The sequence below is a fragment of the Paroedura picta genome, chromosome 2 (genome assembly GCF_049243985.1).
Source record: "Paroedura picta isolate Pp20150507F chromosome 2, Ppicta_v3.0, whole genome shotgun sequence".
NCBI lineage: Eukaryota > Metazoa > Chordata > Lepidosauria > Squamata > Gekkonidae > Paroedura > Paroedura picta.
The window spans coordinates 101925151-101942025 of NC_135370.1; the positions used below are offsets into that span (position 1 = coordinate 101925151).

General features: G+C 39.1%; 1 protein-coding gene and 2 long non-coding RNA genes across 4 annotated transcripts in view; 1 reads left to right on the forward strand and 2 right to left on the reverse strand.

Annotated features, from left to right (window-relative positions):
- Positions 1-6: 6 nt before the first annotated feature.
- Positions 7-14593, forward strand: LOC143830067 (uncharacterized). The gene is made up of 4 exons (XR_013228336.1): positions 7-392; positions 3336-3470; positions 5153-5253; positions 12744-14593. It is a non-coding gene; the product is annotated as an uncharacterized LOC143830067 (long non-coding RNA).
- LOC143828759 (uncharacterized) lies at positions 884-1872 on the reverse strand. The gene is made up of 2 exons (XR_013227855.1): positions 1751-1872; positions 884-1100 (listed from the first exon to the last, which is right to left on the reverse strand). It is a non-coding gene; the product is annotated as an uncharacterized LOC143828759 (long non-coding RNA).
- QSER1 (glutamine and serine rich 1) overlaps positions 7672-16875 on the reverse strand; it is a 46378-nt gene continuing 37174 nt past the window's right edge. For both annotated transcript variants that reach the window (XM_077321909.1, XM_077321910.1), the window contains exons 10-13: positions 16475-16572; positions 15912-16064; positions 14587-14682; positions 7672-11641 (exon numbers count right to left, since the gene is read on the reverse strand). In XM_077321909.1, coding sequence (XP_077178024.1) covers positions 11501-11641; positions 14587-14682; positions 15912-16064; positions 16475-16572 — 488 coding nt within the window. In that variant the 3' untranslated portion in view covers positions 7672-11500. The remainder of the gene's footprint in view (positions 11642-14586; positions 14683-15911; positions 16065-16474; positions 16573-16875) is intronic.

Here is a 16875-nt window from a genome sequence, read left to right on the forward strand (position 1 = left end):
TGCCCAGCCAGCAGCCGCCACCTTTATTGGCCGCTGCGCTCTCTGGAGGCCGCCCCTACAGACCACTTGATATGCCGAATGGGAATGTGAGGGGCGGTGGGTTGGGATTCCTGCTTTGCCACGGACGCTGGTACAGATCCCCTTTCGTGGCCAACGAAAGAAAATTGCACTCTTACTTCTCGAGCCCATCCAAGACGAAAAGAGGTCTTGTGAAACCTTAAAGACTGAAAAGGGACGGATGTTTCTGCATACCGGGAGAGGAAGGAACCTTAAAAATGCAGCTTATTCTCATTCGTAATGCTGAAGCGGCTCCTAGGGAATTTTCTTCTCCAGCACGCCTGTCAAAAGTGCAGGATTCTCATCCTATATCCTACAGCTCGGGGAGAGGGGAGGTAAGGTTTAGGGAAGTCTTTCCGATTTTTTTTTAAACCGTTGAGAAGCCCCTAAAACATTCTTCAGGCTTCGAGAAACCCAGAAGTAGTGCAATTGTGCAGAATATGGTTGGGAATTATAGCTGCCTACATGGGGGCGGGGCGGGGCGGGGCGGGGGACCCTTATCCCTCCCCTTCCAGGCCCATCATTGGCCATTGGGGAGGGGGTTGACATGACCATATATGGTCATATCACCCAATAAATGTTTAAATTTTTTAATATATATATATTAAAAATTCACTCCAACTAATTCAGGAAACCCTTCCAGGACCTCAAGAAACCTCAGTTGAGAGAGCCTGCTGGGAGAGAAGTGCCATACATCTAAAAAAGGAAAGCCATGTTAGGCGGTCAGGGAAATGCTTTCAGCTTGGAAGATCACATAAAATGTTTTAAAATGTCATTTGGACACAGAATAGTCTTGAACTCAAAACACACATTCACTCCAAATGGCTGGTATAATGTTGCATGTATTAAGTGGTCAAGTCGTGTCCTATCATCAATAGCCTTGCTCAGGCAATCTATGTTGGGTCTTCCTGTTTTCCTGTTGCCTTCCATTTTTCCTAGCATACTTTTATTTTCTAGTGACTTGTCTTCTTACAATGTGTTCAAAGTTGGATACTCTGTTTACTTGTCAAATGAATCGGCTTTCTTCCTGTCAACTTTCACATCTGTAAATAGGTATGGAAAATATAGTACAAGTGAGAAGGCATCTCATAGAATCATAGAGTTGGATGTAGCCATACAGGTTATCTAGTCCAGTGGTCCCCAACCCCCGGTCCGGGGACCGGGATTGGTCCATAGATCAGTTGGTACCGGGCCGCGGCTCCTCCTCTTCCTTCCCGGCTGCTGCCTCAGGGTCTGCCCTGCTACTTTGCCGCCAACCCATCTTTGGTGCTCTCCAGCAGCCGCCATGGCTGAGGTTCCCCCTCGGCGTGGCACTGCGCAGCTGCTGCTGGCAGCGGGCAGTGGGAAGTCAGGGGGGCTGGGGGGAAAACAAGTGGAGCAGGGGCTCAGGCGACAGCAGCGACAGCCATCAGTAAAAGACTACCCCCCCACGGCCTCAGTAACATTGTCAAATGTTGACCGGTCCCTGGTGATAAAAAGGTTGGGGACCACTGATCTAGTCCAACCCCCTACTCAATGCAGGATCAGCTTAAAGCATCCAAGATAAGTATCTGTCCAGCTGCTGCTTAGAGACAGTAAGTGAGGGGGAGCTCAACACCAACTTAGGCAGTCAATTCCACCACTGAACATCTGACTGTGATCCCATCCCCGATATCTAGCAGGTACCATTCTACACATAGTTTATACCCATTACCATGAGTCCTATCCTCTACTGCCAACAGGAACTGCTGCCTGTCCTCCTCCAAGTGACAACCTTTCAAATACTTAAAGATAGCAATTATGTCTCTTCTCAACCTCCTCTTCTCCAAGCTGAACATTCCCGAGTCCCTCAGCCTTTCCTCATCTCATTTTCCCCTCCCCATTGTTTCATCTTTCTCTTTCTTCTAAGCCCCCTTAGCTTTCCCTGTTTTCCTGCATATGCTTTCCTTCTAGTTTTGCTAACCTCTGGTACAACCCTCAGAATCCCTGGAAATGACAGCTTCTGGTTGGAAAATTGCTGGAGATATAGGGGTGGAGCCATAGGAGGGTCAGGTTTGGGGGGGCAAGCATCTTCAACAGGGCATAATGCTACAGAGTCCACCCTTTCCCTTTTCCCTGCCTCACTCTCTCCTTCTCAGCTACTAATCAATCTACTTTTTAACAGCCTTCCATCTTCAACTATATTTATTAACTTGTCATACCTCACCTTTCCCCACAGAAGAGACCAAAGTAGCTTAAATTATTCTCCCCTTTTTCTTTGCACAATGCAATGGGATAGGTGAGTCTAAAGTATGTGAGAGGTCCAAAATCACTTCGTGAACTCCCATAGAAAGACAGGGATTTGACCCAGGGTCGCCCAGACCAAACTCTCACACAATTACAACTGAATTCCAGATGACAAAGGTCTGTCCCTCTGGGGGAAAAGACTGTTTTTGAGAATGAACTATGGCTGAGGCTTCTTTCTAGACCCTCCTCCGACTCCACCACAAATGCTCCAGGAATTTCCCAACCCGGAGTTGTCAACCCTAGTCAGGAATGATTCCAAGGTGTCTCCCCTTAAAGGCCAAAATAGGCCTGGACAGAACCCCACCCTTCCTTCTGCCTTTTAATCAGAGATTCAGCAGGGAATACTGTGGTTGCCTAGTAACAGCCACTGAGGGAATCTGTTTGTTAAAGCTACATGCACACCATTTATCATTTGCAATTCCCTGTTTTTTGAATTCACGTTTTCCTACAAACTCAGGTTTGTATAAAGACTGGTCTTACCCATTCACAGCTTCAGTCTCCAGATTTAAATATTATCTAATTTCCTGTTGGCCCAGAAGCTTTCAAGTCTATATGGGACAGGCCACTCACTTCAATCGCCTCATGACTGTTTGGACCCAGTAGAGCTCTGCTGGGCTTTTCTAGTGCAGTTGGACACTGGCTGCAGAACAATCTCAAGCCTCATGTCAAGCAGCACCAACAGAGGCCTGTGACCATTTCTGATGCCTGAAACCTCAGGTGGGAAAGGCCTGTCACCATCATCATCATCCCTTCCAAGACTGACAGTGGGACCTTTCCTCAGGGCCCTGCCATCTTCCACATCAACCAGTAAGAGACAAATGGGTCTGGTAGATTTTTGTTGGGGCTTTCTTGTGCAGTTGGGGGCCAGCTGAGAAATTACTCAAAGCTTTGGGTCTTCCAGCACTGATAGCACTTGTGCTACTGTAGAGGTATCTGCCTTTGGCCAGTCTCCAATGCCTGGTACCTCCGGCAGGAGAGGCTTGTCTTAACAGTCTCTCTTATTCTTTTTTAAGGCTTTTCCATCCAAAAAAGCAGAGCTAGGCTCAGGTGTCCTGCTGGAGCACCAGAGCTATTGCAACTGGGTCAGCCTGGCTCTGAACCAATACAGTCATCACAAACTTGTGTAGCCCTGCCTGGAGCCAAAGGAGGTATGACCTAACCAACTTGTTGATTTCCCCCAATGAAGTGCAAAATTAGCAACATTTCTGACACACCATACTTTGAACACAGGCTTTATCTTACAATGTTTTAACTTTGTGCATGTGAACAAAGAGTTAACTTTTTAATATTGATGAAAGATGATAATACACACAATGAATGTTTGAGTCTGTCTAAAGTTCTGTTGAATTATATCCAATAGTATTTACCATAACTATTTCAGTTATTTTTAATGAGCCCTCTTCTGTATGAACAATAGTTGCATTCAACCCAAATGAAGCCACTCGGAAGAACCCAGCCCAGTCACTCATGAAAATATACTTCTGTACTCATTATCCTTTGAATGAGACAAAGACATTTTCAGCATGTAGTTTTCATCCAGACAAGTTGTAGAAAGCCAATTAATTTTATTGCGAAGCTTCTTTAAGTCACACATCCATTCAGGTATGGTGGGAAATGGGAATAAAAAACAGCCTGTGGAATATATAGCTATTGCCATGAAACTGACATATCCTAAGAATTAGACTCCTGGTCTGTGCAGTCAGAATTGTCTACTGTGGCCTGTGGAGACCCCCCATGGTCTCAAGCAGAGGTATTTTGCATTGCCCTTTTAACTGGAGACCTGAGGGACTGAAGCTGAAGCCTTCTCCCTACAAAGCAGATGCCCTGCCAGGTAGCAACAAGACCCCCCCCCCCTTAAATGTTGGTAAGTTGCAGTGAGAAAAGACATACTATAGTTGATATAACCAACTAAATAAAATTTTACAGATTCTGTAACTTGGGAGACAGCCATGAAGGAACTAGAAAAGATCCTTACACTTAGGGATCTTTTCTAGTTCCTTCATGGCTGTCTCCCAAATTACAGAATCAGTAAAAGTGTTGCTGAAGACAGATCAAAATAATTAACATTATGGATTTCACATTAATATATGTGTGAAAGCTGGACAATGGAGAAAGCGGAGTCACTTGATATATGGTGCAGGAGGACAGTTTTACAAATACAATTGATCATCAAAATGACAAGTGGTTTCCAGATCAAATCAAGACTGAATTTTCCCTAGAAACTAAACTGAGGCTAGATCCAGCATGGAGAGCCTGTGCAGTGCAGTAGTTAAGATTGGCACCAGCCTCTAGTCTGGAGAACTGGGTCTGATTCCCCAGTCCTCCACAGCCAGCCAGCCAGATGGGTTACCTTGGGTCAGTCATAGTTCTCTCAGAATTCTCAGCCCCACCTACCTCAAAGGGTTTCTGTGGTGGGGAAAGGAAGGGAAGGCAATTGTAAGCCACTTTGAGACACCTTTGGGTAGTGAAAGGTGGAGTAAAAAAACCAACTCTTCTTAATGGTCTGGAAAAGACAACAATGTTAGGAAAAGAGAAAAGGCTCAGCATGGGATGGATTGACAGGGAAGTCATGGCCTTCACTCTGCAAGACCAAAGCAAGGATATAAGTGACAGGACATTTTGGAAGTCATTAATTCATAGTCATAAATTGGAAGCAAACACACAATTTCTTAACTTGCACATAAAGATTGCTATCCAAAAATAGGCAAAAGGGGATATTTAAAAAAGGAACAACAGATATTTAGCCTCTTTGATATATCCATTACTTACATAAACTGCATTTTTAGGCAATCACATTACTACTTTTATTTATTTTATTTATTCAAAGCAGAGTTCATAGAACTAAAGATGGATCTGATGACTATATTAGCTGTGGAAATATAAGAGGAAACATGTCTGCATTAAGACAGTGAATCTGAAACATCACAAAAGGTAAGTGTTTAAGAATATAGCCATATAGAAATATCTACCTTATGAAACTTGAAAAAATTGATTTTAAAAACGTGATTTAATATTCTGCTCGTAAGCTCTGTAACTGAAAATAAATTCCTCAGATTTTAGTGGGGCTTGAGATTTACTCTTAAGCATGCATAGAGCTGCAGTGAGGGTGAAATCCTCAGAACACTTAATGCTCATTCAATTCAGTTAAACTTACTTTCAAGTAATGATGAAAAATGTGTAATTTTCTGATTTGATATAGATATTTGTCCATATTGTAAAGCTTGTTAGAACTAGAAATTGAATGTCTTTTCCTCCACATTTTTTTCTCCCATACATAATGGTTCTAATTGGATTCTGTATGCGTGATCAGTTTTCTGGGTACATGATGTTAATGTTGAACCATTAATGTTCATGAAATGTCTGTGGATTTCTGTGGCTGCTTCCAGGCATGTTTTGCTTTAGTTTTATGCACAAACTGCAGTGTTTTGTGTGGTTTTGGTTTGCTTCAGGACATCTATATGACAATGTCCCATTTTTGACTTGATTTGCTGGACTTTCCCCCCAGCGTGGTTTGTATCATAGCTGAAGCAGATCTGCAAGCCTTGTGAAGAGGAAGGTGCAGACTGTTGTAGGTCCTCTTTACATTAGCATCATTTTCCTTATCTCAGACTCTTTAACACCCACAGGAACTTAAACTTTAAACAGGAAACATTGTATCAATCTTACTATTTACCACAATCTGAATTCTTTTAAAGGCTTTCTTCTTTTTAAAGGCTTTATCCCTTTCTGTTGTTGCCCTATAAAGGGAAAGGCAGTTGGTGAATTTCCTATCTCTGCAAAGAAAACAAAAGAAAGCCACCATCCCATGAGAGAAGCCTGTGATGCTATATGAACAGAAAATTGATGCTTCTTTTGAATAAATTCTAAACCAAGCCAAAGTAGAATTTGAGTAAACAGAATTATCAATTATTTTAAAGAGTTGTCACTTATTTTTAAAGCAGCTGTCCAAGTGATATTAGAGGTTTTTCCCAATAGAGTGCTGGGAATGAATGCTGAATATAAATTCCTAAATACCATTGCCTTAAGTGTGACTGCTGTTAAGAAAACTTTTCTGTTATTCACATGAGAAAAGAAATAATACAATACCTGAACATTAGACACAGGCTAAGTGTTACTCGCATATAATTGAAGTGACATGTATTGGCACACAGGGAAGAAAGAGGATGGTTTGGGGGGGGGAGTTCCCTTCAAATCTTGGTGGGTCCTACCAATTGCAGAGAGCCAATAAACACACTGAGGCAAAATGGTTGAAAAAGGATGATGATCTATTTGAAAAAACATTCCAGAAGGGTGCTTAGCTTCTTAATGACAGTTGAAGGGGCTTTTTGGCTGAGCTGTTCATCCTGCAATTGTGTACAGTATCAAAACCTATAGCTTACAGCTGGAGGCACTAACAGTGCAATCCTGTGCAGAGGTATTTCATTCTCAGCCCAGTGATTTCAGTAGGCTTAGACTGGAGAAACAACATATTTAAATGTACTCTTATATGCTGCTTTGGAGACCAAAGGTAGGACAAAAATACTTAATAGTGTTTGCTTTTTTATATACACAACCAAATATAACATAAAAACTCTTGTGAACCATGTTGCAATATAGAATACTTAACTTTGTTTCATTTTCCCCCAATAGAAATTATAAGTCAAGGCAATAAAAATGAGCTCAGCTTACCACATCTGGCCTCAGTGTGTGATTATACATTCCTTGCTTTTATTCCATTCCACATTTGATTAGATCTTCAGCCAGCTTGTGTCCAGAACACACTGAAGTGTTTGTAAGATATTAGAGCCAGCATTTATGTATACAAAATGAATTGTTAGGGAGAAAGCAGAACTTTGGTAAAGAAAGAAGAGCTAGATATTGCTGAAATATGTAGGTAATGACAGACAAGATCGTGAAGTAGATAACAGCAGTAATCTTTCTTGGCATATTATGATGGACCAATAGAAATTGTAAAACTGATTAGTATGTGTTGCTCTATAACACAGTGTAGATATCTAAACAGAAGCTATTAGCTATATATTTTTAAAGCCTGAACTGAAGCTCCCATGACAACCTTGTCTGTGGTGCGGAGGGCAGGTGGCCTCTAAATGTCTCTTGCCTTGAAAACCCTATGGAGTCATCATAAGTCATCTGTGACTTAACGGCACAAAAAAGAAAAGAAAAAAGAACACAATGGATTTACCAGTTTATGGAAATATGAACTTTCAGTATGTCTCCCAAAGGTGGTAAGAACTTACGCATCACACTATAGCAACTTAGTAGAAAGCTGCACACATTTCATAAGTTATTGGAACTCTTGCCTCAGTCACCTAGTTTTGAAAAACTAAGTTAATAAGTCACTGAACAATCTTTTATAAAAATGTTTCACTTTAATGTTTAGTAACATCAAATCAACATTACAAAAATCATGACCTTTTTGTAACTCTATACATTATTATGGACCACCTGAAAATCGGACTAAAAAGCAAAGGGAATCCTATTAGTCCTAGCCTAGTTTCGTGAAACATAGAAGAGATAAGTATAACCATGCATTTGTGAATGACCTGTGAACATTAACTTAAATAGTAAGATAATATAGAAGGATGTGCATTGTGTAATATATAAACGTTGTTAGCATATAAAGCCAAACATAAATTGTAACGAACAAAATCTGAACTATACACTTATACTTTTCAATTTTGCAAAGTTTTGAAAGTTTTGGCCTGTTCATTTTTAAATTATTTTAAATAGTAAAAATTTAAATATTTAAAATATATTTCCTCTATGAAGACTTGTTTATTGGAAGACTGGTTGAATTTCCTTTTTAACATATATATTACTTAAAGCAATAGAGGAAAATGATGCAACATCCAGGCAAATGCAACTGTACAATCCAGTTGTTTCAGTGATGACACATGAAGCTTGAAGGGGAAAAGATGGAAGTACATGCCTTTAGGAATCTGTTTTACAGAACATAAACACATTTGTTGGAATGCCATTTTTAAAAAAATGTACGTAAATAATTTCAACTTGAATCTTACACCTCATCAATACCACATTCTACATACATTACAGCACACCTCTGTAGGCACAGCCAATTGTGTCACCTCAAAATGATATGCAATTGTAGACATACAAGCAAATCTTCAGTACACACTCACACCTCCTTGAAAAGAAGAAAATTGAAAACACTGATCTAACATCATATATTTATTGCCCAATTCATTTGGTATTTTTACACTATATAGAATATTCTCCATTAGTCAGTAATTACCTATTTTTCAGGTAACATTACTGTTACTCTTCTTCTGGATGACCCTGTTAATTTGATTCAAAGATTGAACTTTGTGTAATTTTAGTATGAGAAACTTAATCATTTATGTTTTGGTTATGTAAGGGTAATTTCATTTCCCTGAAAAATACTGCATGTCTATTCTGCCAAACAAAGCATGAGTGCTGTCTATCACAGTGACTTCCCTAGCAGCTTCTTACTCAGCAAAGAAACCAATGATAGCAAATAATTGTTCATGAAACAGAGCTTTCCTCCCATCTTTGATCTTGCTATGTAATGCTCAGCCACAAGGAAATGCAGGGTATGCCTTAGGATGCAATCTCACTTCACACGGGGGAGTGACGAAGGTCTGTATGAATTGATGTGCATACCAGAAGAGATGCCAGAACCCTTTTCAGATTTGGCTCCATATCAGACATGACGAATTTCTACAGTAAACATGGAAGAAGGTTCCTGAACTTAAAGTTTAAAACTTGGTGGCTTAGCAAAATAAAAGAGTCCTATACACTCTTCTACAGTCCTGAGACATCACTTGTGCATCATTCTCTTAATATTCCCACCATGGGAATGAAACAGAAAGCTGACACTGCATTTTACGTATAGCACAGTGCAATTCCTAACACTCTCAGTTAGAATAACTTGCAACAACCAAGAATGGAGGTTTGCTTGAGATGAGACACCTCTAAAAGTTAGTTACAAATACAGAACATTTTAAAAATTCAAGAGAATTTGTATTGACTATGCTCTCCTGAAGGGTCGACGGCAAGCAAATTCTACCTTATTTTATAATTAATGAGACAGTCACACATCAGACCTTCATTTGTTCCACTAAAGTACATCATTACATATTACCCTGCCTTGTAGAGTATAATTGATTGTAGAACTCTTTTCTGTTTAGTGAACCACTGAGTCATCTGCAAATTTTGAATTCTAAAAGGCAGAAATAAGGGTGACAACTCTTTGTCTCTTCCATACCCTTTCTTGGGAATATGTGTATGCAGAGGTTTCAGATATGATTCAGTATTAATGGCTTCTTCCTTGTAGGCAAATTTGTATCTCATCAATAAAATGTGAAAAGAGATAAGATAATTTCAGGTAGAGGACTAAAACAGAGCCTTAACACTGTAAACCTATAGACAATTAAATTCTTCTACAGGACCACCTGAAATACAACACATCTATAGTCACAGTAATAGAACCTGGCTTATCCAAGGCAAGTACAGTATAAAGAACCTTCAAGAACATGATAATTTTCCAAATCTTCCAAATAACAATAAATTTTCTTGCATCTCCTCTGCGCCCCCCCCCCCCCCAAACTTAAGAAAACGGTACGGTATCTACATAAAACAACTGAAAGGACAGAGGTTGCCCAACATAACAAAGATATCAAGATCAAATTGTTGTCCTTCAATATTTTGAAAACCTAGTTTAATTGCTCATTATCACAGCCCTTCATTATACTTTACAAATCTAAGGTGCAATGAACATATTTACAACTAAGGAAAATACACATGCTACATATAAGAATATCCTGGTTGGCTAGTGAACAAGGAATCCTGCGTTCTTGGCTAAAATTAAGGCACTAAGTGGCAGTGAAAAGACAAATCAAATATTTTTTATAAATTATTTGATGACACAATCCAAGCAGAGGACTTATTGGCCGAGGTAAGGCATTCTGTTGGCAAATGAAAATTTTTCTACTGATTTGAGATTAATACATGTTGTCTAGGTGGGACCTACTAGCCCTACTGATTAGAAATAATTCAGAGGAGGAAACTATAAAATGTGTCTGAGGATTTTAAAGGCACCAAGAAGCAAACGGTTCTGCCATTACCAGTTCTAAAACAAAACTATGACTGCTGTGTTTTAACACTGCATCAATCTTTGTTTTCAGAAGACAGGTGTAGTAGCTTTTCACTTAAACTCTCAATCATCCAATTTTACTAAGAAATTTATTCTTATGTATCAGAAAATAAATGCAGTGTCTAAACACAACTACACTTACAGAGCAAACTTATGAAGTCTAATACATCTTATTCCTGGTTAACACTGAAGGAAACCTGTATAAACAAAATGCTTTTTGCAAGATATATAGTTTACAATATGAAATTAACATATAAAATGAACAGGATTTACTTAAAACAATTGAAAGTATTACAAAGATACATGAAACAATTATAAGTCACAATATTTTCTCTGTGAAAAATACAACTATTAGTGAGATAAAATGTACAATTAATTTCTTTCCAAAGGAAAAAAGCACATCATAAAGGAAAATGTTTTTCTTTAAAAAACAAAAAGAGGGGAAATGGGTAATTGTTTTCATTACAATATAATTTGACACAAAATACCAGTCCCAGGATTGCACCAACTCCATGTTCAGCCTCCTGAACATAACAGCAGTAAAAGGAGTCCAAAGAGCAAGAATCTCATTTCTGATGATGATTTTTCATATACAGAATTTTCTGTCACGCTTGCTCTGTTTACAAAATGTACAAGACCTACTTAATAAGTCAGTCAAATGTAAATATTAGTTTACCAACTCTTTCTAATATTCAGAGTCAGAAAAAGCCATGATATTTTTTAAGTGTTACTTTCATCATAGCCAAAAATATATATAGTGCATGCTTTGATCATCTTGTCAAAAATAAACCTAAGTTATTTCAATACAAGAGTTTACAAAATACAAAAATCATTCTTCAGGTTAAAAATTCAGTGAGGTTTGTTTGTAGTTCCATTTACATGGCAGCATAATTTTTCCTTATAAGCCAAGGAACCAAGAACACCACAAATTCCACTGACCTAGAATACAGTCTGGCATGATTAGGCTAACCAGAGGTTCTTTGAGCTTTCAAGTTTATTATTGTGAATGTTGTAGAAAGAACATGAGATTTGGGACAAAGTTCCTTATGAACATTTCTGTTGTACATGATTCAAAAGTTCACCAAACTTCTCAAAGAGGTCTTCTACCCACTTCATATTTTTCATGCAGTGCTGTACAATCTCCTCCTGGCCTAGATCTGCATTATGTTTTTGAACAGAAGAAATCTATTGAGAAAACACAAAACAAGCAGGACATCATTAGTTTGCCAGTGTTTACCTCAGTAGTCAGAGCTGTAACTTAATCTATGTATCCTCTCACCACCAATATCTATTTTGTGACTGATACACAACAACATAAACAAAACTAAGTGCAGTGTTACCAGAGAATGCTTTGAGCGAAGTATTTCTATGACTGAAATATTTTTTTACAAAGTTCTTTAAGAGCCATACTGGAAACTGAAAATCGATGTATTCCCTTATACTATGTTTGCGGTTGGGAGAGAGAACTAGCCTAAGTTTAGAAAGGATGCCTGAATTCAAAAAGCTTGAGAAACAGCTGTCAACCTAAGAAAAGAAAGAGATGTGTCAGTTGAGATCACAGGTACTCTCCAAAGGAGTTAACTTCATTTCCTAAGTGAAAAAGTGTTCTTGCAAGCTTGGAAGAAGTGTAATAATTGCTGCTTTAGGTGCATTTTCTTGCAGAAAGACACCTGGATCCTGTGCAACATTTGTAAATTTATTTCAAAGAATATATAGTCCAGGAAAGCCCTGCAGTCCTTAAACTTCACTTGAAAGATAAACGCATAGATCAGGGGTAGTCAAACTGCGGCCCTCCAGATGTCCATGGAGTATTATTCCCTTGAACCCCTGCCAGCGAATGCTGGCAGGGGCTCATGGGAATTACAGTCCATGAACATCTGGAGGGCTGCAGTTTGACTACTCCTGGCATAGGTAAATCAAGTATCCATACATTGGTACAGCAGTAGTACTTTTCTAAAATAGTGGTAAGTTAGATTCTTTAAATATACGTCACATCCTTAATGCGTGAGAACTAAGTAACTCCATATAGAGTACAACTAGAAAGTACTTTGCCTAAGTTATTGGAAAGTATTTTGCTTGAACAGGACATATATTGGGTTGGATCCAATAATCCTTCTGTGAAAGTTGTGGATCTTTCCCTTGTTCTTCTCCTTTCCAATCCCAGGAAAGTTGATCCTTAGTGTCATTAGATTCTGCAGACCAATTACCATGTAGATAAGTGGGGCTGCACAAAGGATGGAAGTAAAAATCAGACCTTTTACCTTTTTACTCTCTTCCCACTCTACAGTGTAACCCGTGTGGCTGTTAGTCCATGATGATCACATGACTCGACAAATCAATTTATGAGAAGGAAACAAGGGGAAAGTTTGTGATGCTTATGCCCATGGATGCAGCTTATTGGCATTAACATCAATTCATAAGGAACTGCTAATGGACCGGTTCCATGGAAACCAGCTTTAATACCGATGGAATTACTACAACATATTGTGCAGTATATGGACCTACATACAAAGCACTTGAAAAATCTGCACTAGAGAGCCAGTTTGGTGTAGTGGTTAGGAGTGCGGACTTCTGATCTGGCATGCCGGGTTCGATTCTGCACTCCCCCACATGCAACCAGCTGGGTGACCTTGGGCTCGCCACGGCACTGATAAAACTGTTCTGACCGAGCAGTGATATCAGGGCTCTCTCAGCCTCACCCACCCCACAGGGTGTCTGTTGTGGGGAGAGGAATGAGAAGGCGACTGTAAGCTGCTTTGAGCCTCCTTTGGGTAGGGAAAAGCGGCATATAAGAACCAACTCTTCTTCTTCTTCTAGTATCAACAATAGCTTTTCATGTTTTTAAACAAATGTATTACTGAGCACAGAATCACTTAAGAACCTGTGATGTTATACAGTATATTTAATATATTTAATTCTCAACATAGCTTAAATCAGGAAGTTGAAGCCATGAGCAAACCAGACAGATCTTTCTACAAACCCAAGGAAAGCTCCACGTTCAGAAAAATCTGAACTGTAAAAGGAAGGGGGAAAAAAAACAATATGGGAGGGGAAGAAAAATTCCCTAAGATGACAGAAGCAGCGCCTGTTGCTTTAAGAAACCAATGCTTCAGTGGCTGCTGATGACCATAACAGCACTGCCAGTGTTCATGCCTTGGTTTATCTCAGTAATCAGCAGGAGGAAAGGAGCAAGGCCCTTTCCAGGCCTGTTTTGGCCTTAAAGGAGGATCCATCAGGGCCAGCAGCAACCATGTGATTTCTATAACTCACCCTGGTCCAACTGCTCGCTACTGTTTAACAGCAGCTACTATGGAAGAGTGGCTAGAGGCTTCTTTGGGAGGTGGTGAGTTCTCCTGCTTGGGAAGGTTTTAAGCAAAGGCTAGATAATTATCTGACAGAAATGTTTATTCTGGGAATTTAGGAAGATTGATGGAAGGATTTTGTCTATTCTTGGCTTTTTCTTTTAAGCCAAGGGAAATGCTGATTGCCACTTTGATGTCAGAAGGCAAATTCCCTCCAGGCCAGAATGGCCAGGGATTCTGGTTTGGGAGGAGGGCATCATCTGGGAATGTGAGTGGGTGGGTGGTTGTGAGTTTCCTTAACTAAGCAAGGGGGTTGGGACTAGATGACCCTGGAGGTTCAATCGGGTTCTATGATTCCATGAGTCCCCCCCTCTGCAATAGGTCAGTGGGTGATCTTGGGCCAGTTACACATTCTCAGACTAACCTACAGGGTAGCTGTAAGGAAAAATGGAGGAGAGAAGAATAATATAACCTGCTTTGGATCCCCATTGTGGACATAGGTGGGGTATAAAGGAAATAAACGAACAGTAAATATAGGTGAAGATGGAAGGCCAGAAAAAAGTAGGTTGATTGGTAAATAGGTGAGAAGGAAGCAGGGAGAAGGGAGAAGATGCAAGGTTCTTAGGAGAAAGAAAAACGAAATGGTGCAGTAAGTCATTTGGATTCTCCTCCATGTAACTGGTCTGGGCCTCTGCAACACAACCACTTCTCCCTTGGAGAGGCTGCTGGGGAAGGGAAGGAAGAGTTTGCTGGTGAAGGGAAGGTTCCGCCCATTGTACTGATCTGGTCATTGCACTGATGGGGCTACATAAAAAAAGGAATACTCACCTCTACTTTGCACCTCAAAAACATGTGATATTTGTAGTGATGGAGTGAGTGATACAAAGAACACAATGGTATTTTTTCCGGATCTACAGCAAATTCCTGCAGAAAGAAATAACTGTTAAGTGTAAAGGCGACTACAGACAGTGGGCTTCTACCAGCAAATATTTATCCCAACCTTTCATAAATTAAGTGTAGCTGAGAATATTCCTTCCAACTTCATACACAGAGTGTATTAATATCAGACTGAATGTAAACTGCTCTACTTTGCTGCCAGTAAAATGTAATTTCGTACGAGTTTCTAGTTGTTTCAGTCACTCAAGAGGTAATGGCAGATTATTCAGGTTTTCAAGAATTATTAACTTTGTTACACTACTGACTCCTGCCTCTTGTAGGGTCAATATCACCAATATTACTGCATGAGTCACATGAGCAGAGGCAGCTCTTCCCATATCAAGCTACAACGGATCCACAGACAGACCATGTGGCATAAAAGAAAGGCAAGTATAAGTTATCTCTCTGCCCAACTTGTGCAGCCTAGTCTCCATGAAACAGCCTGTCAAATTTATGATAACTTGATTAGTAATATTCTACAATTCTGCTTTAAGGAGGAATATATACTTTCTTTAGTAGGCAGCATGTAAAAGATTCAACCAGGAGATTGATTCTGACAAATATCAAACGTAACAGTGCAGTCTAAATTATGACAATACTTTTCAGATGAAGTTAAAGCCCTCAAGACAGAAACAACCATAGAAATTCAGAATAGCAATGAAGACCAAAGTACCATTTCAATATTTACACTGTTGAAGGTGAAAATTACAACAGCAAGTGACAAAGTCTGTGTTAAAAACCCTGAAAAATACCAGTGAGACAGCAGCCAAAGATCAAGGATGAGAACATAGTGATGATGAACCATGACAGTCTTTGGATCTTTAGAAAACACCCCCCACCCACAAAATGCCTGTTACCAGAATTAATCAACATAGTAAATGGTGGGGGTAGGTTAGTACCTTTCTGCCACAGCAGCTCCCCGTATTTATTTTGGGAAAGTTAGTCTTTCACTCGTAATATATTTTCTAATGTCAACGCAAATATATTCACTTGTTTGTAGTGAAAATGCTTATTGAGCTTTTAAGGATAAAGGTAAAAGAAAATGGAAAGTCATTTTATTTAAGATATATATACTGTAATGTGGCAACTGCTTAAATAAAATCTAAGTATAACAATTAGCATGAAATTTAAAATATCCACGTCAGCCAGCGGATCAAGAAACAATTCTGCAATATGTTAGTGTACTTTGAGAAATGCAGCAATAGAAAAATACTGACCTGTGCTAATTTAGTGGTTGCTTTAGAAATCTTCAGTGTTTTCTTGTTATAAGCTTTTCCATTCATTTTGATTTTTGAAACTGCATTCACCCCACTTTTTGTTTTAGAATCACGATGGATTACTGTTAGTTCAGGAAAGCTTTCCAAAGCAGCCTTAAAACACAGTATAAAAGCACCAAATTAACAAACTGTAAATGATTCTGCTGTAGAAAATCTGTCAGATGAGGTCTGTTAGAAGTTTAACAAAGTTTAATAAAGCTCTTTCTACAATGCAAACAATGAATGGACTAGACAGAAATCACTTAAAATTTAAAAATATCTAGAGGACAGTCAGTCCAGAGGAACTACTTCAATTTAAGTGAAAATACAGATGAACTTTGAATTAATCAATGTACATAGCAAGGCTTTCTTTCACTTGATAATGCAAGATCAAAAGACAGTAAAATATAATAGAAAACTAGTGGCTATTGTTGTGGCTTAGAATTATTTATTTGCCTTGCATGAATTAAACAACACTTTCTATCAGCGTTTCCAGTAATGTAAAGAATATAAACAATCTGTACCTTGAAAGAGCGTTCTAAGCGTAATTTGGAGAGCAGCCTTTTTCTATTTTCATTTAACATACCATCAATTTTTCTCATGTGAGGCAAAAGCAGCTCATCTGGAAAAAAGTCAATATATGATACTTCAAAACAAATGGAAAGCAAGAAGCACACACTGCTATGGCGATGGACTCAAAAAGACAGCAAGTGATGACATAGTTTGACATAGGATGACATAGGAAGGCCTTGATTAATGTGCTAAAATGAGAAAACTTTGAAATGACACATATGCATCACACCATCTGGCTAGCTAGTCCACTGCAATAATGCACATGGAAAACATGGTCAGTATAGATGTATGACAAAAACCTTTCAGTTATACAAGTTGAACAGACCCAAATATAGTTATATGTTTTGAAAAA